Raw genomic sequence first — 21,640 nt, 5'->3', positions numbered from 1 at the left:
ATGGACTGGTTTAAGATTGGGAAAGGAGTACGGCAGGGCTGTATACTCTCACCCTACCTATTCAACTTGTATGCAGAACACATCATGCGACAAGCTGGGCTTGAGGAATCCAAGGCTGGAGTTAAAATCGCTGGAAGAAACATTAACAATCTCAGATATGCAGATGATACCAATTTGATGGCTGAAAGCGAAGAGGAACTGAGGAGCCTTATGATGAAGGTGAAAGAAGAAAGTGCAAAAGCTGGTTTGCAGCTAAACCTCAAAAAAACCAAGATTATGGCAACCAGCTTGATTGATAACTGGCAAATAGAGGGAGAAAATGTAGAAGCAGTGAAAGACTTTGTATTCCTACGTGCAAAGATTACTGCAGATGCTGACTGCAGTCAGGAAATCAGAAGACGCTTAATCCTTGGAAGAAGAGCAATGACAAATCTCAATAAAATAGTTAAGAGCAGAGACATCACACTGACAACAAAGGCCCACATAGTTAAAGCAATGGTGTTCCCCGTAGTAACATATGGCTGCGAGAGCTGGACCATAAGGAAGGCTGAGCGAAGGAAGATCGATGCTTTTGAACTGGGGTGTTGGAGGAAAATTCTGAGAGTGCCTTGGACTGCAAGGAGATCAAACCAGTCCATCCTCCAGGAAATAAAGCCAGACTGCTCACTTGAGGGAATGATATTAAAGGCAAAACTGAAATACTTTGGCCACATAATGAGAAGACAGGACACCCTGGAGAAGATGCTGATGCTAGGGAGAGTGGAGGGCAAAAAGAAGAGGGGCCGACCAAGGGCAAGATGGATGGATGATATTCTAGAGGTGACGGACTCGTCCCTGGGGGTGCTGGGGGTGTTGACGACCGACAGGAAGCTCTGGCGTGGGCTGGTCCATGAAGTCACGAAGAGTTGGAAGCGACTAAACGAATAAACAACAACAAGCGATCACGTAGATAGATTTTCTCTATGAGGATCTAACCTAACCTGTTCTTTCAGATCTCCCAACGGTGCACTTATCGCCACTGTAACAGAGCCTAGACGTACATGTATATATTTTACAGTACTTTTATCTTTAAATCTAGGGCTACTATATCTGAGCTGCCAAGATCCAGACGATCGCTAAACGGAAACAGAATTACAGGAAACTCTACATCTGGCAGCCCAGAAAATCAAGACGGAAAACCGATAATATAAACAATCGCAATGATAGCAAACCACCCCTACCGCGAAACAAAAGCGCAAATACAGAGGTCCCCTCTTTTTCCGGTGTTGGCTTCCTATCCTCCTCGTTTCCTTTTGAAAAAGCCCCACTAGCGGTACGAGCCCGTCCGAGCTCGGCCCCCTCCGGCGCTGCCCGCTGTGTCCCTCCTCCACGAGAGTTTCAGAGAGGCCGGAATCCGGCTGCAGGTCGCCGGAGAGAGCTCCGCGGCGTTTGTTGCGCTCACTAAGGCGGGTCAAGTGAGGGAAGAGGGGTAAGGTAGGCCGAGCTTGGCGGGACGCGGAGGTAGCCCCAGCGATTGGCTGCAGTGGGTCACGGAGCAGAGCGTGGCTTGATTGGCTGGGTCGGGTCATGTGGTGTGGAAGCCGATGGTGGCTGTGGGAGACAGATAAACATGGAGGCCATCTTTCACGAGAGGGTGAGTGAGCTTTTGCCTTCGCCTAAAGAAGGGGGGATGTGAGGTTAAAAAGAGGGCGAAGCAAGAGGGCGACCCCGTGAAGAAAGGCGGCTCGCATGGCGCTTGCCCGCCAGTGAACCTTTACTGTTTCGGTTCCTCGGGTAGTTCAGAGGCGATTGGTGTGATGTGTACAAAAATCTCCTCTTTTAGCCTTTTATACTTAAAGTGAAGTTGCAGAAGGGAAGAATAAGAATAAAGCTACTTTCTTGTGATTCAGATATACTTTAAAAGGCAAGGCGGATGAAGGGCGAGGGTTTCTAATAGGTGGTAGAGGAGACCGGTCCGCAGAAGCTTGTTTCGATAAAGGTATGAGCCTTGAAAGACTGTTTCCTTTCGATCGCCTGTCTCGTGAGGCAAAGCGTTCACGTTTGTTTAAAACGGACGCTTACTCTTAAGGTGATGCTTTCTAAAAGTACATTCCTGTAACTGGATGGTGCAGGGAGGCGTTTTCTCTCCCATGCTTTTTAGTGAATCTTTTCGGAGTATCGTGGCCCCTAACCATGCTGGCAGGATCATTGAGCAGAAAACAAGGAAGTGGGAGCTTAACATGGAAGACAAGAACTTATGAATTAGTGTTACCAAACACCTTGTTTGAGCGGTGCTGCTTCATTGAGGGGGGGGTTCCATTTCACTGGAATGTATATACTCCTTATTTCACTTCAACTGTTCATGTGTATACATGCAGTACGATATTGTACATGATTTTTTTTTCTGACTTCCTGATAGAATTGGTTGGTTGTTTTGAAACTGTATGCTCCGTGCATCTCTGTCATTAATATGACCCTTTTTTCTTTGACATCAACATTATGTATAACCTGAATAACTGCTACTGGGGGAAGAGAATGGTTTGGGTTTTTATCTTTGTTTCGTGTAGTATGACACCCCTAGATATAAATTGTTTTGAAGATAAAATGTTACATATCGGCTTGATTCTGAAGGCAGTGATATATTTTGGTAATTTTCTTAGCTTCTCTCCGAGGTTTTGGAAAAAGGGCATAGATTTAATAGCATTACTAAGTGATTGTATCCAACTAACCTACTCTATTAGTGGACAACTGTTTTAAGCATAACACGAATTTGCTGAGTGCTTCCCGTTCCCTAGAGCTGCATGTCCCTATAAAACAGGGGTCCCCGGGCCGCGGACCGGTACCCATCTGTGGCCTGTTAGTGGGCCACGGGCTGCACAGCAGGAGGTGAGCTGTGGGCGAGCAAGTGTATTTACAGCTGCTCCCCGTCGCTCGCGTTACCGTCTGAGCTCTGCCTCTTGTCAGAGAAAGCAAGCCCATTGGCTGCTATCTCCAAACAGCGCGAAGAAAAAAATAAAAGGTCAGAATAAAAGGTTGTGAAAAAGAGGAAGCGCTTGAATCATCCCAGAACCACCACCACCACCACCCCAGTCCATAGAAAAATTGTCTTCCGCGAAACGTCCCTGGTGCCAAAAAGGTTGGGAACCGCTGCTCTAAAACATTCCAGAGGTTGGATTTCTCTGGTGTGAAACAAAAAAGAATCACTAGCCTGGCGTGTGTAGAAATGCTTTTGTACAGGCATGTTTGGGCCAGAGAGTACAGGAAGAGTTGTACTATGAGGCTAGTCCTATTTCCTCAATGGGCTACCAAATGCCTGCAAGCCAGATGTGAGTGTAGTAGCACCCTGCCATCCATGTTGTTTAGCAAATGATACTGGGGGATATTAAATGCTGGAGAAGTTTTGTCTAAGTCAAATTGATTTAAATCCATAGTCAGGAAGACTATAATAATTTAAATCATAGTCAATAAAATTCTGTTGATCATAATTTCTACTAAAAGTCTTCTGCTTTGTTATAACCTCAATGCATATTCCTCAGTTCTCAGGGATAGACACAACTTTTATGTTTAGAAACAGGTATGTGTTATATATTATAAAACTATATTCTGGTTTTCTTATTTTTTTGTTAAAAAATGAATAATTTGTTATTTAGTACCAAAACAGATATATAATGTCACAATTCTGAAGAAATGAACTACCTACAGTTCAATTAAACATAGATGTATTGAGGATCATTTTCTTGTGATGTGCTAAACAACCATAATATTATGCATACCATGTAAATTCATAATTTAAAAAGCAAATTTTGTTTTTTTAAATTAACCCTCTTCTGGAGGTACAGAGGAGCAGTAGCCATTGATAGTTTTATCCAGAGATTGACAACATGACACTTGTGTCGTCATATTACCCAGGACACTTCCACTAATTTGCTTGGTCATTTGTATGCAGTTCTTCACTGCATGTAATAGCTTTTCCTAATCCAATATTTCCAGGTGGTTTAAACTATTCTTATAGTTTGATTCTAGTCATATTGTTTGTGAATGATGCTAGTGTTTAAGTCTGCCTGACTATTACTTGTATACAAAGCTGACTGATGTGCATATTTTCTCTTGGTAATAGGTAATAAGAATAGGTTATAGTCAGTATTATGTATGGCTTAATTTGCTCAGAACAGTAGAAAAGCTGTGTTGGAAAACTAAAGTTGTGATTTAGGAGACTTAAATGATAAAGAGTCCCTCTTTTGGGGGAGATGGGCGGTAATTAAATTTGAATAATAAATAAATAAATAAATAAAGATCATGAATGTTTTTCTGCTATTGCATGCAGAACTAGTTGAACTTGTTTGGGTTCATATATATGTATATACATATACATGTATAGATAAGTACACATGCATGCATATGCATAAATTTCAGTAATGCTAACTACTTTAAAGGAAACAGTGAGCTTTATTTAAAATACTTTCTGTCACGTACAGTGTATTCATTTAATAGTTCAAATTGATATAAAGTGCATTAAAATATAGTGCAAAATATGTTTAAAACACAAGAAGGAGGCTATTGCAGTTCTGTACATCTGTTTCGCCATCACTGGCAAAGCACAGAAACAGTAACTTAAAGGATTAAACTTGCTATAGTTTTAAATAGTATTTGAACAATAAAACAAATCATGAAAAGACCATATAATACTTACTGCATTTTTTTCTTTTTTCAATTTTTCATAATTTAGCAAGAAGGTTCTTTGTGTGCCCAGCACTGTTTGAATAACTTGCTGCAAGGAGAGTATTTCAGTCCTGTAGAACTATCTTCTATTGCACAGCAGTTAGATGAAGAAGAGAGAATAAGAATGGCAGAAGGAGGAGTTTCTAGTGAAGAATATAGAACATTTTTACAGGTAACAGCTCTTCAGATGGTTTTACATTTGTCTGCCACCTTATGTTCTGCATATTTTCTGACTAGAAGTGCTTATATTGAAGCTGAACTTCAGAATGATAAAACGTAAAGTTCTCTGTCTTCCTTCCTAGCATAGTACCCTTCAGATATGTTGGGATTACAGTCAAATTCCCAGTGAAGCTTCTGTTTAACATCTTAAAACACAATTTTTTTAAAAAAAAGAAACTGGAGAACTTCAGGTACAGAATTTATTTTGCCCCAAGCTGTTTTTGGTGTCCACAAATGAGTATTCAAATAGCAACATGAGGAAGGCTACTGAAGTAACCATTAGAGTCTCAAATTTGCCTGGTGTTATCTATCTGCATAGTTTATCTGCTGTTTCTAGCTGATACAACCTGTAAATCCCAGGCTGTCATAATACTTGTTGCAGCTATCTTAATTTGCCTGTTATAATCCCTCCTGGTCTCATACCTTCGAACTGGTTCATCAAAAGTATTTTGAGTGGGTAAAATTTAAGATTTATTAATCAAGATTAATTGAATTTATTTTCTACTTCTGATTTCCCAGAAGCTTCTATAGCACACAGATTAACCTTTTCTCCTCTCCTTCGCATTCTTTGTTGAACAGCAACCTTCAGGAAACATGGATGATAGTGGTTTCTTCTCAATCCAAGTAAGCAGTCTCCCTTTAATTTTTTTGAAAATTTAATTAAAATATAACATTTGAAAATTCTTGCTGAAATATATTCTGGGCTCCTATTTTAGAGCTGTTTAGGAGACAGCTGTGCTCAATGGATAAATTCCTTAAAGTGAATATTTGCCTCCCAAAATGTACAAGGAGCAAATCCATGGTTTTGGAGAGTCTTTTGTGTTTCAGAGCTACATTGTGGTTGCAATTTTGTAGATAGTTTCAATGCTTACATCCCATTGATTTTCAGTGGAATTTTAGCATTATAATAATTTACAGAATTTTTCTACATAAGTTAGGATGGGACTGATTTCCAAACTGGCAAAATGATAATGCAATACATTATTTGGGGGTTTTCCTCCCTCAGTTAAGCTGTTCTTTGGGGATTTAAGAAAATTTGCATTAAGTTGTTTCCTGGGCAAACAGATGAGCTTATTTATTTATGTAAATTAATAGAAATCTTTCTTTGTATGGTACACCAAGGATAGTGGAAGTGCATTTTTTATAAAGTGTACAGTATGTGCAAAGTATTTGTATTTTCCAAACTGATCATTAAAAAGTGAGAGAGGTCTGCATACATAAACATGCCAGTGTAATTAATCTATTTATCTTGTCCTTACAGCAAGCTATTTTTGGATAGATTGTTGTATGTAGTAAGTAACTAGGCTAAGTAAATAAACTTTGCCTAAGTAAACTAGGACCAAAGTCTTCAGATCCACATAAGTTAGTATATATGCCCCGAAGAGTACAGTAGTTTGTAAGTAACAAAATAAGCTTATTGCTCTATGCAAAGCTGTCTTTGCATAGAGTATTAGTTTGTATTAGTTTGAAATCACTGAAGCTGGCAGAGTTACATGCAACTTACCATTCTACTTTTCTATAGATTGCTTTTCTTTTTTCCTACCTCTTCTGCAGAATGTGGCCTGAAGTGAAGGTGAACTTCTCTCTTTAATTTCCCAGCAGTTGGCAAACACATTTTATATTAATAATGTATTTCAAACAAGAAATTTAAGAACAAATTTATTACTTTGTCCCAAAATATGCAGGATGTACTGAGCTTTTGGTAGGACTCAGTGATGTCCAGAAATACACCTCTCATGCAAATAGATTCTCACTACTTAACATTTAATTATTTTTAGTGGCATTTTAAGGTGGTTGTTAACATCTTATGCTTAAAAAAATAGTTTAAATGTCTTTTGTAGTATAAAGTAAAACTTCAGTTTACCAGATCTCATTACAGCAGGCTCATTCACAAAGAACCAGATTTCTGCGGTGATTTACAGCATTTGCATCAATGTAATTTGTGTAGTGATATAAAGTATGTAATCACACAATGACACATATCAATGTAATGATGTATTTATGTGTTTAACAGACATCCATGAATTAGGAACACTTTCCCCATAAAATGATATTTCACTGTATAAGGAATTAGACCAGTAGGTTTTAAATATCTTGCCAGTTACACATATAGACATTCAGAATAAAATTGATGCTTCGAGAGCAAATTGATTGTCTATAGCTGCTGATAATAACTCAGGTGTATATGTGGGGAAAAAAGCCAAATTGTGTATTTGTTATTCACCCTTAAATGGATCCATCCTATTGTTTCCACAAAAGTGGGAGTGGGAAAAAAATAAAATTTCATTACAAGAAAATCACTGGGCTAAGATAATTAAGAAGTTAACCTTCATGAATCTACATAATGTAGATTCATGAAGGTTAACTTCTTAATTATCTTAGCCCAGTGATTTTCTTGTAATGAAATTTTATTTTTTTCCCACTCCCACTTTTGTGGAAACAATAGGATGGATCCAGATTTAGTCAGACTAAACCCATTAAAATCAACGTGACTTTAGTGCTGAGTACTGGAGTTCCATTGATTTCAGTGGTCTGTTCTGAGTATGACTATATCTGAATTCAGTTAAGTATATTTGTCTTTATAGTTCTAAAATGGTTGCGTTGCTTAAATTTTATAACTGACTGGTTTATTTCATGAAACGTTCTGTTTTTTTGACAGGTTATAAGCAATGCCTTGAAAGTTTGGGGTTTAGAACTAATCCTCTTCAACAGCCCAGAGTATCAGAGGCTCGGGATCGATCCTATGTAAGACTTTCTTTTTTAGCTCCCTGCTTCCTTTTAAAAAAATATTAACAGTAATGCAAGAAAAAAACCCCCTATCCTTCTGAATTCCTTTTGAAAATTACTCTTTCAAGTTCTGGTTTTAGCTGCTCAGTATTTTCTTTTTCATATTATTGAGGCCTTCAATGTCCATTTGTCCTCTGAGCCTTCATGACATCTCAGTATCTGTGGCATTATAGAATGCTGACTTTGAATGGTATGTGGCATCATATCTGCTTAATGACATCACTGTGTGTGTCTGTATTTATCAAGCATATATAGCGATAAATATATTTCCAAAACAATGTTATTACAGTATTCTGAACTATCAGTGTGGATGGAAAATCACATAATCTGAATCATAGCTTCACTTACTGCAGTGTTTTTTAAATACAAAAATGGTAACACTGATTAATACTTCTGTGCTCAAATATTTAATTCTGTGAATACTTTGTGTTTTACTTTCAGAAATGAAAGATCTTTTATTTGTAACTATAAAGAACACTGGTTTACGGTTCGAAAATTAGGGAAACAGGTAAAATTTCTTCTTTATTTTCCTTGTTTAAAATTGATGTCAAGGTTGCCATTGGAATCAGCTATAAATTCAGTCAAAATTTAGTGCAAGTCTAGTGGCAAACACTGCATGCATGTACACACATTTAGATAGACAGACAGACATACAGACAGATTCAGTTGATGAAATTCATTAGCAAAATGGCTTCATTTTGACACTTTTCAATAATTCATATTTCAAAATGGGAAGGGGAACTGTTGTTTCCCAGAGCTGGTTTGTTCCTATTCCCATCCTGAAGTTATAGATGATTCTTTCATGTTAATGAATGCTAAACAGCAGCAGGCAGATTTTTTGCTTGGCATTTCTGATTCATCAGTTTTTCTAATTTTAAGTCAGACTTTTGCCTTGAAGTAGAAGTTTCCACAGCAGAAAATGCATTGTGTACACTTTCCTTCCATGTATGCATGGTATTCCTTTAATTACAGTCTAGCTTTTTTTCCTTATAACTGTCATGAATAAGGATGGCGAGCAGGGGGCTCCCACCCAGACTGTCAAGCGCATGCGTAGCACTGAGGAACTGTTCAGCCATTCAAAGAGACACAGATCGGGACCGCCTTAACCTTTGGGGTTTATATGGCTGGGTTTTTCCCACGCTTCCTCAGTTTGTTAGGATTCTTGTTAAGTACTAGTAATAAATATTAGAGACCAAGTCATTGTCTCAGTGTGTTTCCTGGTAGTTAGGACAATAACTAATTACTAATGCTTCCATTTAACTTGCATATAGTCTCTGAAAATGACTAGAAGAAACTAAGAGTTTTGTATCTGACAAGTCAGTTGCAAGCAGTCAAATTTATACAAGTAATACTATTCCATGGTGTACATGGAATACATGTACAAAATAATCAGTTCATGATTTTAAATTGATTTGCAAATATATTTCATTGAACAATTGTTTTAACAATGGCTAGATGTTTTGCTATGTATGAAAATTATTAATGATCACACTGCATGTTAATTTTCTTTCTTTGAACAGTGGTTCAACTTGAACTCTCTCTTGACCGGTCCAGAACTAATATCTGATACTTACCTTGCACTTTTCCTGGCCCAGCTACAACAGGAAGGTAATGCTAATTTCCAGATGCTAAACACTGTTATTTGAATGCAAGAAAATTGGTTGTAGTATTCATCTAAGAAAACTGTTTTCCTCTGTTGTGACTGAGGTGTGCAGAATGGGTAACCAAATTGCCCAATATTGATAAAGAGCATTTTCCTACCCGTGCCCTGCACATACATATATACATACATTAATTAATTAATTTTTAGGTCAACTTCCTTCACAATCTCTTCATACGTTTTTATCGTCCACAGGTTATTCAATATTTGTTGTAAAAGGTGACTTACCAGATTGTGAAGCTGATCAATTACTGCAAATGATTCGGGTGCAGCAAATGCAGAGGCCAAAATTAATTGGGGAAGAGACACTGCAATCAAGAGATCAGAGGTAAGGTAAATAAATGCTTGTATTTTAATGAGTGTTCAGTGTAAGTATTTTTGAATCCTGATTATGAACAAAGAAAATAGCTAAAAAGTAGAAGGTATTATATGTTTCCATATGGAATAGACCAAAACTACGTTTGCCTATAGTAAATACATTATCTATGTCTAATAGGAGATACACCAAATACAAAATAAGTTTTGCATAATTTCTGTATATTTTCTTAAGGTTTGGGGAATTTTTTTGAACTAAGAAGGCTTTGAGTACCTTCATAGCTATCCATGTGAATGCAGCTATCAGAAGAATTCTAAATGAAGAAGAAGGTGTCAAAGATGCTATATATAAATTCACCAGCTGTTCATTCTCATTTCCATCTTTCTGCCCTCTGTACCTTTTAAAAAAATTAATCCTACGCTCTACCACACATCTAGACATAGCACAGCTTTTTTATTTCCTTTTGTCTGTTTAGCTCATCTGCAAAAGAAGATATTTTTTTCCTATTAAGCAGCTTAAATGAATCTGTAACAGAACTTACTTTATAGCAATAGCCTGTTGTGGTGATCCAAAGTGCAGCATAGTTTAGTAGCTATCATATGGCATGTTGTAACTTGAAGAAGGAGAAATCTCCAGATGAAGGCAATCCACTTCCTTTCATTCTGTCTCAGTTTTTACATTCCTGGATAGGATTGAGTGAATACTTTGGATAGTTAGTATTCTTTTCTGCAGAGTGACTTTACTGCCAATCTTAAACATTGTTTTCTTTTATTCCTTCAGTGTGGTAATTTAGAGAATCTTATTTGAAAATTAAATATATATAAATCGTTATTTTAAAAGTTGTAAAACATTATCCTGTTATTCTGAAAGTGATTTAAATTTGTCTAATTTCACTTTAGAATAAAAATGTTGTTTCTACCTGTGTAATTTCTCCAGGGTGCAAAAACCAGACTTGGAACAAGCACTAGATGTTAACCAACCCTTTGATAGTACAGGCATGTTAGATGAAGATGAAGAAAATTTCCAAAAAGCACTTGCACTCAGCAGACAGGAAATTGATATGGAGGATGAAGAGGCAGATCTCCGGAGGGCTATTCAGCTTAGTATGCAAGGTAGAACCTTATATTTTGATTAAGAAATTAATTGATATGTTGTATGTTTAATCTTATTCAATCATAATACAACAAAGCAATAAAACTACACTGAAGGTATTTTTTTTTTGATGCCTTCAAGTCAGTCTTGACTCCTGGCGACTGCCTGGACTAGTACGAGCAGTTTTCTTGGCAAGATTTTGGATGTGGTTTGCCACTGCCTTCTTCCTAGGGCTGAGAGACAGTGACTGGCCGAAGGTCACCCACCTAAGGTGGCACTACAAATCATAGTCTCTTGGTTTCTGGCCTGATGCCTTAACCATTACACCAAACTGGCTGTCTCCCTGAAGCATTATATACTTTTAAAATGTCCTAATAGATAACATATGCACACTTCAAAAATGAGTTAGAAGAATTGCTTTAGATGTAGCACAACCACTAAGTCCAAAGCATTTATTCCAAATCATTTTCAAACCCTGCACAGTCCTAGTAAATAACAGTGTTTTGTCTAGAAATGTTCTTTGGATTTAGTCAGAACTTAAGTCAAGTTGTTTCAGAGAAATTTGTTCTCTGGAGCAGAGTGGGATTCTTTCTTAAGTGACCAAATGCAAGCATTTATCCTCAAGCATAAAGAATTATTTGATGCTTTGGTGAAGAAGGCAAATAGAGTATCTGCAAGAAAATGTTTCTTTCCTTCTACTTTCACATACATGGAAAAGTGTGAGGAAAGTGGAATGATAAGGAATAGTATACCAGAGCTCTGCAGTTAGAGTGCTTTGATGGCAGAAGTGGCATTGGGTGTCAAAATTAGCTTCTTGCTGTTTCTGTCCCATCAGGGCATTCTTGTAATCTTGTTGTTTCTCTTGGTTCAGTAACTGAATTCTGAGGTTTAAGATAGAAATAATAATTTTAAAATAGTGTGTCTCACATTAATATTAGAAAGTGCTAGCTTTCCAAGACTGTTTTTAGGCAGTTATCAAAAAGATTTAACTACCTCTCCCTTGCTGTCTGCCTCATTCAAGGCTGAAATTCCTGGCCCTGGCAAAGGTCCTCCCAAGGGCATACTAACTCAGGAACCTATAGAACCTCAGTTCCACCTATCTTTCATAATTACAATGTCACTTCAACTCATCCATCCATCACAAACATCAACCACCTTTCTTTGCTGTGTAAAGGCAGTTTAAAGTAGTATATTTCAAGAGAATTGGTGTAGTGTAGTGGTTAAAGTGTTGATATACAAACAGGGAGAGCCAGTTTCTAGTACACTCTCAGTCATGGAAACTTACTGGGTAACTTTGGGCCAGACACACACTCTCAGCCCAGCTGACTTCTCAGGATTGTTGTTGGAAAATTGGTCTTGTATTGTGATTAGATGTAACTGCATATCAATATAAATGCATATCAAATAAAATTTGGTATGGGGCATGAGGAGAGGTAACCAACCCTGGGGGTGGTTAGCACCCTGAAGATGCTCCTGTAAATTAAGAACTTTTTCTCATCTATGTCTTGGACTATATATTTTTTATTTAAGAATATTGTTTTATTGTATTTTAATGACTTATTCTTGTTCTCTTGTAACTGCCCAGAGTTGCTCTTTGAGTGAGATGGGCGGTGACTAAATTTGAAATATAAATAAATAGTTGTGGAGTCCTTGGTGCTCTCTGAGCCTTGTTGTTTTCTTGCAGACATTTCATTGCCAGACTAGGCAACATCTTCAGTGCCTAGTCCAAATAGTTTTAAGGAGGTAGAATTATCAAGACTGCTGGGCTAGCTTTAGACTTGCCTTCCTATAAATTATAAGGCATTTAGAGTAAAATATATTTCATTATACAGGTAGTCCTTGTTTAGCAACTGCCTTGTTTAGCAACCATTCACAGTTAAAACGGTGATGAAAAAGTAACTTTGCAACCAATGCCTGGATTTATGACCTTCGCAGGCCAGCAAAGCAAAGCTGAAGTAAGATTGTAAGCACAGTTGCAGTTTCACTTAGTGACTGCTTTGCTTAACCACTAAGTTGCCAGTCCCAACTGCAGTCGCTAAACAAGGACTACCTGTAATATATTTTGTAATCCTAACAGTCTTTGTGCAGTACAGTACCCTAGTCTTAACGGTGTCTACCCCTGGCAAATGTTTCTCGGTCTCACTTTTTACCATCTTTCCAAGTCAGGCCTCTACCTGATTCACTGCTGCACCTGAATAATTTTTGTTCTTCCAACTTTGAAACATTTTTATACTCCAGCATAGTACCCAACCTGAAGAAAAATACACAATAGGTGGCAAGTGTGTGTGGCATTGTCTTGCCTGCACTTGTCCACTGCATATTGAACTGATCTGGCCAAAATGGAGCTAGCATCTAAATAGGACTTAGAAAGCAGAGTGTTTATGAACACACTGAGACTAGACCTGTAAGGTTGATTTTATTGCTCAACCAAACCAATTGGGAGGGGTCATTTAAGCTATGCTGAAGTGCTGAAGGTGCTGAAAAAGCAGTCTTCTGAGTTAGAAAATGTGTGTGTGCAAATACAAAACTGCTATTGACTCTAATTTTGAGCAGGCCTCCTCTATCTCATATTAATCTTACACATATAAAATATACTGATAGTCCCCAGATTTAAAATATGTATTGCTACTTATTATCCATACTGTTATAATATCCAGATCCAACTGCTGTTCACAATGTAATACAAAGGACTCCCTTGAAGATTATTTGAAACATTCAGTTGGTAGCCCAGCTATTAAGTAGGATTATACCAGTGTAATAATGAAATACAGTGATGTTAAAACAACAGACTGCTAGTACATACATTGGATCACAGGTGAAAGTGTTCATTTTGAGCTTCCATTTATTCAGCAGCCAGGATGACAACCAGGATCATGTCCTGGTTTGTGGAGTGTCCTCCCTCAGCAAGTCTAACTGGCCCCAGACTTTTTATTGCCAGCAGTGGAGGAAAGCAATATTGGTTTTTTTTAGCTTTAAAGTATGGTTGATTGCAGTTGCTTTCGTTGATATGTCTTTTTAGATTTTTATATTGTTCCTTGTTATTGCTGTTTAATTCTTTTATTATGTCATTATTGTACAAATTTGTATTGTAAACTGTTCTTGTTACTTTATAAGAAATAGTTTTTTTAAAAAAAATAAGAAACATAGTAAATATCCCTGTAAACTTAACCTTCCCAATAAGTGGGTGTGTGTGAATTTTAGGAGAACATCGAAGTGGCTTCTCAGATTATTGCACACAGAACATTCCACATTCATCTGCAACAGGCCAAACTGAATCTCTCCCATCAGAAGAATTGCGGCGGCGAAGACAGGCCTATTTTGAAAAGTAATGTAAACTGTGTCAAGCATCATTTGTGGGTGGCAAGCCCCAGAAGCCTTTGTTAAGTGATACTGCTTTTTTACTTGATGTTTTTCACATGTTTTGGATTACAGTTCCCATTTTCTTGAACATTGACCATGCTGGTTGGAACATGGAATTGTAGTCCAAAGTACTAGGAGAGTGCTGAGTTGTTTTTTTCTGAATTAACTCATACCAGTATTTATCTGGTTTTTAAACTCCTGAACCACCTAACTCAGTTTTGCAAATATCTTGATTCTTTTGGCTTGATATTATAGTACAAGACTGAGGCACCATGCTGGCTGCAGATAGCAGGACTTCCGTTCTTGGGCAAATCACACTACCTACGTAACTAATTCATTGGTCAGTTATATAGATAATTGTTCCAGTTTGACATGCAAATGAATGTATGATGCTTTATCATGATCACATAAGTCTTTATTTAGGGCAATGTAAATTATGAACCAGTAGCAAATAGGTAATTTATCTCTATTCCCATATTTATATTATTCGTTCATTCATTAATTCTTGGTAAACTTCAGGTCTTCTTGTTCAAAAGAGTGGTAGCAGTTACTGTTTTTAACTGAAAATGCTATACTGCCTGCCTCTTGATTATCATTCTTTTTAGTGCTTCTTTTTAATAAGACTTTGTTTCACAAGCATATTGCTAGGTCTGATTTCTCTTTTGGCTTGTTTTAGACTATAAATTAACCTGGATATGGTACCAAAATGCACCACCTCTTTTTATTATGTAATGATAAAATACATTCATTAGCAATTGGTACTCCTATAATCTTTATCTATTTTGTGCTTAATAAATATACATACTTTGTAATCATCATTTTCATTTTTATTTTGAAGAATGTTTTTATGTTGCATCAGTTCAAGGAGAGATACATAATAACTGAAAGTGCGTCTTCTGGAAACAGGCAGACTTAATTTCCTCCAATAATCATCACTATAATTGTTGTCCAAAAGCACATTCTAGTAATGTGGCAAACTCCATATCCTAGTTAGATAACTTTCAAGTGCTCCTGGGAAAGTTATTTGTTTCTTTTCCCCCCTAGAATGCACTGGTTTAGCCTTTTCAGAGATGGTTTGTCATCTCCTGGCTCTGGAATTGGAAGTGATTCCCAGTATTTTGGATATAGTCTGGTCTCAAAATATTTTCGTGTTGTGTGTTCTGTGTTAGGAGAAAAATCGTACCTAGGAGAAAACAAAATGTGGGAGCTTTGTTAACACTTGATAGTAAGCTTGTTGGCTAATACTCTGGGCTCAGTATACCTTAGCCATTTATACCTATCTGATAAATTTTTTTAGAACTGGATTCTTTAAACATTACATTTGTATACATTGAGTAATAATGCTCCAGCCTCCTGTACTGTGAGCTTTTCAAATACTACTCTATTATTTAATAGAGAAATTAAGTTGGATAAAGAAAGGCAAGGAGTCATAGAGTTATAGACTTTCCTAAATATAATGAAAATTAATGATGCATGTTTCTTTCTTTGACTGGTTGATTCTTTTAGACAACAGCTGCAACAGCAAGTTCAGCTTCCACAATTCCATGATGCACCAGCTACAAGTTCAAACCCACTAGTTAATGACACAGGTACTGCTTTTATTTGCCACATTTTGCCACATTTTTTCCAGTTACTCTTCCTTTCAGATAATGAGCCAAGGATGTCTTTAACTTAGTTTAATACATTTTACCAAATCTCTTATTAGCTTTCAGTATCATTGATCAGGATATCCTTCTGGGGAATTATTTCAGGAGGCACTTCTGCTCTGTCCTGTTCAATTTTTGGAGGTTCCATTTTTGGGGGCCGCCCAAATGCTATTTTGTCTTCAGTGTTTATTTTGAACATCTACATCACAGAGATTATGTAGAGAACAGGAATGAAGTATCATCAGTGTATGAATGATGCCCAGTTCTGTCCTTTCTCATCAAGTACGAGCATGGCAATACTTGTTCTGAACTGATGCTTGAACTCAGTAATAGATGAGGTGAGGACTAATAAACTGCGAAGAATATGTTCAGTCTGTTCTAAATGGGATCACTCCTCTTGATTAGATTTGTAACTTGGGAGTGCTCATAGAGGCAGTTCTGATGGCCTCAGTAGCATGAGATAAAATTCACACTAGCTGCCATCCTATTTGGATGCCATAGATACCTAACTGCCATTAGCCATTCATTGAAAGTCTGTTGTTGGAGTTTTGCAATGCATTATATGGGACTAAAAACTCCAGTTAGTGCAAAATGTACATTAGAACTTGCCATTTTGAATGTTACCGCTGTAATGTTGTGTTAACCACAGGGTGGCTGGTATTTTTTCAGCATCAGTTCTGTTCATATTCACCTTTAATGTTATAAAAGGCTTGGGAACAGATTGCCAGAAGCAGCACATAGAATATATGTGCTGCTTCTGGTAATCTGTTCCCAAGCCTTTTGGAGGATCTTTTCTGGGTATTATCCAGAGAATGAATAATGTGCTAGAATGAATAACTAACTAGGCTTATGAGCCATTATGGTGTAGTGGTTAGAGTGATGGACTGAGACTAGAAAGATTCACTTTCAAGTCCTCACTGATCACAGTATGGTCATTTTTTTAGCCCAAAAGGCAATGCAGGCTATAAATATAATTAAATAAATAAAACATTGGCTGCTTTTTTTCCCTTTTAGAATATATATATCAGCTTTATTATTGTTTTTGTTGTTTGGTTTGGTTTACAGTTTTGAACTGTTTTGAAAACATGTGCTAGTTCTACAATAGATATACAAACTAAATACATTTTAAGGGTTTTATATTTTTCTAACTTGGAACTTTTCCTCATAACTCAGTATGTGCTATAACAGTTGAAAGGATGATATGAAGCATTCCTTCCTTCTCCTTTGTGCTGAATTTGTAGAATCAGCTACATGAGGTCTATCTTGTCCTACTTGTTACATCAGCCTTCATCAACTTTGTCAATGTCCTTCTGATCTACTGAACCACAGCTGTCATCATTTCCAGCCAGTGTGACCATTGGAAATTGTATCTAGAAATAATAGAGTTGTATCCAATACATCTTTAAGGCATCAAGTTGTAGTAATGCTTATATATGCACTTCGGTGTATGCTGATCAGTTAAATTCAGCATTGGTCCACATGATGACTTAAACATAATGCTATTTGGTAAAAACTAATAAAGCATTCAGACATACCTAAAAAACTCTGAAGAAAGAGATGGACATCCATAGTTGGTTCAAGGCTTCCTAACCCCATATCCTAATTTATTTTCTTGACTTTAATATTAAACCAGGGTTTTCCTGTTCAGAGGAATCTGGTTGAATGCAATCCACAGTCATCTCTCTGAACCTACCATCAAGAAGAGAGAAGGAGAAATACCAGGGAGAAAATCATGACCCCAGTCCTTTTTTACCAATTTCCTAAACCAGGAGTGGAGAACTGGATTTAGTTCAAAATAAATCCAGCCTCCTAGCTGACCTGGGAGACCATACGACATTACAGAGGTTTAATTGACATCAGTCTGTCAGATCATTTATGTTTTGATGCTTAATTCCATTCTCTTTAAAAGGGGCACAGAGAAGGTAAATCTGATCCTGCCTATACTCCAGGACAATTGCTAGCAGAAAGTAGGGTAACTATTAATAGGTCTTTGGGGACTTTCTGGATAGGCCAGCCTGGCAGCAAGAAGTTCCCCACTCCTGTCTTGAACTAGTAAGCTTTGAGCATCTGAATTAGATCATTTTCTACCTTTTTAAATGATTGATGTTCTAGAAACTAATGTATTTTACTTTCTTGTTTCTTCTCAGGAGGTGATATGAGTGAAAATGATATGCTTCAAGCGGCTATGAATATGTCATTGGAAACTGTTAGAAACAACTTGAATACAGAAGAAAAGAAATGACAAATACTTATATTTATTCTAATCTGAACACTACATTCTCTATTAATTCTGTTTGGGTGGCATAAAGGTAGGGTTCATTTCACTGATGTACCAAAGCAAGATAGTCTTGAAATTTCAGACTAAGGATCAGAATTAAAGGACAATTTGCTTATTATACAAGTAAAATCTCATTAGTTTATGGTTATACCGTTGACCTTATGGGTAGTTCTAATTCAGTCAGAAGAACTCTACATGAGAAAAAGGGGTATGAATATACCATAAAATCTCATCCAGTATTTTCCTGATCCATATATGTTCAGGTTGAGTTTATGGTATCTGCAGATCTTTGTATGGGGGAGCAGCTCTCTGAGTTGTGATGGCTTGTTCTTGTGGATTTTGTTCTTAACAGCAAGATCAAGCACTCACATGATTATATAGCAAGGCCTTGGAACTTTGCTAAATAAGATATGTGACATCTAAAACTTTGTAGTTTCACATATATGCTCAAAGGCAGTCTAAGTACCATGTTTAGAGTGCACTTCCAAGGTTCCAGAATAACAGACTGAATATAATACAAATCGCCTTTCCCTTTTGAGATACTTGAATTATAAATAGGCAACACTGACTAATATTTGTTGTCCTTTCAAGTAAGAACCACTTATAATCCATGTGATTTAATGTTTTATTAATATTTTTAAAAAGTTCTCTTTAATCTCAGAATATAATCAGTTAACATTTTGACTAAGAATAACAAGGGATTTGCAGACCATCAAACCTATTTGGAAGACTTTAAAACTATATAAATAATGCTAGAGTGTATCATCATGAAATGGAAAATCCTGCTTTTCTTCTCCTGCTTCTGCAGATCTGCTTCAAAGCATTCCAATCTTCCAAAGCTGATGGGCACACAGGAGGAACCCACTCCAATAGCAGATTCAAGACTTGTTTCTTCCTTTTTTTCCCTCTTCTCTAGAGAAGTAAAATGCCTTTAGCATTCTTTACTAAATGTTGGGCAGTCCTGGCTATGATGCACTGATCTAGCATATATATTCAGCCAGCACCTAGTATCTGATTAACTGAAGTCAAAAGTGGTGGATATAGTTGATAAATGTTATTGTAATTCTTATTTCAGTTGGGTATTAATATTTTATTCTCTCCTGCTGGATATTTCTATAAGTATTAATACTAACGAGCTGAACATAAGTTGTCTTGTACTGAGTCAGCCTATGTCCATTTAAGTTAGAACTATTTACTCTGATTGGCAGTGACTCTCCAGTGTCTCAAGAATCAGCTTCCTGAATTGCTTTTAATGGGAGATACTTAGAATTAAACTTGGGACTTCCTGCATGCAAAGCATGTGCTCTGCCACGGAGCTATAGCCTTTCCAGAATTCCAGATTAATTTTGGAGTGAGGAAGTTAAGGAAAGATTTTGATGCTATGAGTTCAGTGCCACATTATTGATGTGCATAACTACCATCTGAAATGAACCCTGCACGGTTACTTATGTGTTAAAAATGGATAGACATAAATGAATGTTTATGAGTATGTATTTTATCAGATGTTAATGAATGTCTTGTAACAGATTTGCAGCTTTTCATGAATGGTCTTCATTCATGCACCTTACTGTTCGTTCTGTTTCTGTTACCAAGGGAAACTGGGGAGCAAATTCTGTAAGCTAGTTTTATGCTGATAGTGGAATTATACATTTGATATAAAAATTATTATTGCAGGATGACTGAATTTGGCATTCTGTATTAAAAATAGTTTTCTTTTTTGTAAATGGTGCTTTAAGCATATATTCTGTTTACATATACATATTAAGGCTATAGTTTTGGATACAGACTCTATACTCATTAAACCTATGGGCACTTGCCAGAAACACAAAAAAAAATCTTGTGAAATTGATTAGGTTTTGCTAATTATTTTAAAATTATTATATTGCACCATGTTGATGTGTCATCCCTTGCTACTGAATGATGAGTAACTGTATGCAGATATATGGTACTATAAAAAAATAATACAATATTAAAATTGATTTTCATAATATTTGTTTACAAAAAAATTATTTAAGTGCAAAGTTGAATATGGAAGCCAAATGCCACTTACCTTATTTTCATGCTTCATATGTTGTCAATTTCTGTGAAACTACAGAAATACAGGCACTGGGATTTGGTCCAGGGATAAGTGTATCTAGCTTTGCCAGTCAATAAACTGAAGGGTAGCTATGATTGCATCTACCTAATGTATTTATTAACAGAAAATTAGCTTACCATATTTAATGCATGTTGTTTTGGGGAAAAAAAACAGCATTAGTTACATAAAGCTGTGTGCGTTCATTTTAATTTAATTGTGTTTAAGCTATTACTTGAAAACAAATATATGAAAAGATGTATAGAAGCCATGAAATGAAATCATACTAGTCTGTAAAAATCATAGTTTTATTTTTTCTTACTTTTCCAATAAATTGTGTCCTTCTGGACAAGCTAAATCTGGATGAATTTAGGTCCACTTCTTTCAAATGTATCTTTGCACCAAAGCAAGATATCTTTTCGAAACATGTACTGTATATACCATATGAATTATGAAGCAAACATTTCAAAAATAATTTTTCCATTTAACATGTACACTTAGAAAAAGGTGAAACCCTGCTTTAAGAGTCAACTTGTGATAAAAAGTTGTGTGGTTTACATAGAATTAATGCAGTACATTTTAGGAGAGATAGTTTTTAGTAATTTGGAAATGCAAGCTTCTATTATATGGACAGTTTTGCAGAATTTAGCTTGAAAATGCTCTGAAAACCATATGATCACAAGCTTTCTTTTGATACTGATTATTATGCGATCATAAACTCTTTATTTCTCTAATTGGGAATTGTATTAATGGAAAGCCTTGAAAATTATCCATCTGTAATAGTAAACATTCCTAAAACTGACTGTGTAGAATCCACTTTTGGTGGAAGACCTGAAAGAAATTTGGATTTCATTCATAACCAAGGCCTTTTTTAATACATCCTCTCATATTAAAGTTACATTTATGGTGGGGGGGGGGGTTTATTAGCATTCTAACCAGATTAATTCTCTAGAATTATTTATTTACTTATGTTTATATGGCTGCCCATCTTGCAAAACATGACTCTGGGTGGCATACAATAAAAAACCATTAAATGACAATATAAAAAATTCCACAATTAAAACATCAATATTATTAAAAGGCTATAAGAGACTATTAGATGTTACAAACAATGTAGCCACCTCATTAAATCACCATTTTCTTGAGACCCCCAAGCCTGTGGACACAGCCAAATTTTGAGGGAGTTCCAGAAGGACATCAGGGATGGGGCCAGTCTCACCTGGGTGTGGGGGGGAATGATGTTCCACAGGATGGGAATCTTTTGTTCATTACTCTACTTGCTCTGAGCCAGACTTAGGTGTTCGGGGAAAATATCTGCTTCAGCTATAGTCCCAATCTTTTAATTAAAAAGGTATGTTGTGATACGCAGGATAGAACAGCTACCTTTGTGTAAATTAGAATAAGCTATAATTTGAGGGCAAAGCAAAGCCCAGCTTACCTTCAGCTCAGTGATAACTAAATCTTCCCTTTATGAACTTGTTGAAGACAACAGGGCTTCACACAGGACAAA

At 36.6% G+C, this 21,640-nt stretch overlaps 1 protein-coding gene across 6 annotated transcripts; it reads left to right on the top strand.

Moving 5' to 3' along the window:
- The first annotated feature begins 1,540 nt into the window (after positions 1-1,540).
- On the top strand, positions 1,541-20,488 carry ATXN3 (ataxin 3). 6 transcript variants are annotated; one of them, XM_063290239.1, is made up of 12 exons: positions 1,601-1,633; positions 3,516-3,553; positions 4,706-4,870; positions 5,497-5,541; positions 7,577-7,662; positions 8,146-8,212; positions 9,225-9,312; positions 9,560-9,692; positions 10,617-10,792; positions 13,974-14,097; positions 14,388-15,721; positions 17,926-20,488. In XM_063290239.1, the coding sequence occupies exons 3-11, from the start codon at positions 4,823-4,825 to the stop codon at positions 14,419-14,421; spliced, it is 801 nt and encodes a 266-aa protein (XP_063146309.1). In that variant the 5' UTR covers positions 1,601-1,633; positions 3,516-3,553; positions 4,706-4,822; the 3' UTR covers positions 14,422-15,721; positions 17,926-20,488. The 6 variants fall into 6 exon arrangements, with proteins under 6 accessions (XP_063146314.1, XP_063146311.1, XP_063146313.1 ...); XM_063290244.1 differs by lacking the exon at positions 3,516-3,553 and having other exon boundaries at positions 1,541-1,633; XM_063290238.1 differs by lacking the exon at positions 1,601-1,633 and having other exon boundaries at positions 3,142-3,553.
- Positions 20,489-21,640: the final 1,152 nt, after the last annotated feature.

This window comes from Candoia aspera, chromosome 1 (assembly GCF_035149785.1).
Source record: "Candoia aspera isolate rCanAsp1 chromosome 1, rCanAsp1.hap2, whole genome shotgun sequence".
NCBI classification, from domain to species: Eukaryota; Metazoa; Chordata; class Lepidosauria; order Squamata; family Boidae; genus Candoia; species Candoia aspera.
Note: the sequence above shows the minus strand (reverse complement) of the source record. Positions and strands in the feature narration are given on the sequence as shown.

What these genes read in the sequence shown, in the direction of transcription:
- ATXN3 (XM_063290244.1), top strand. Translation starts at nt 1,610, where the DNA reads ATGGAGGCCATCTTTCACGAGAGG. An exon ending in TTCGAAAATTAGGGAAACAG is followed by an intron (nt 8,213 to 9,224) that starts GTAAAATTTCTT and finishes TTCTTTGAACAG; the next exon opens with TGGTTCAACTTGAACTCTCT. An exon ending in AGACAGGCCTATTTTGAAAA is followed by an intron (nt 14,098 to 14,387) that starts GTAATGTAAACT and finishes TTGATATTATAG; the next exon opens with TACAAGACTGAGGCACCATG.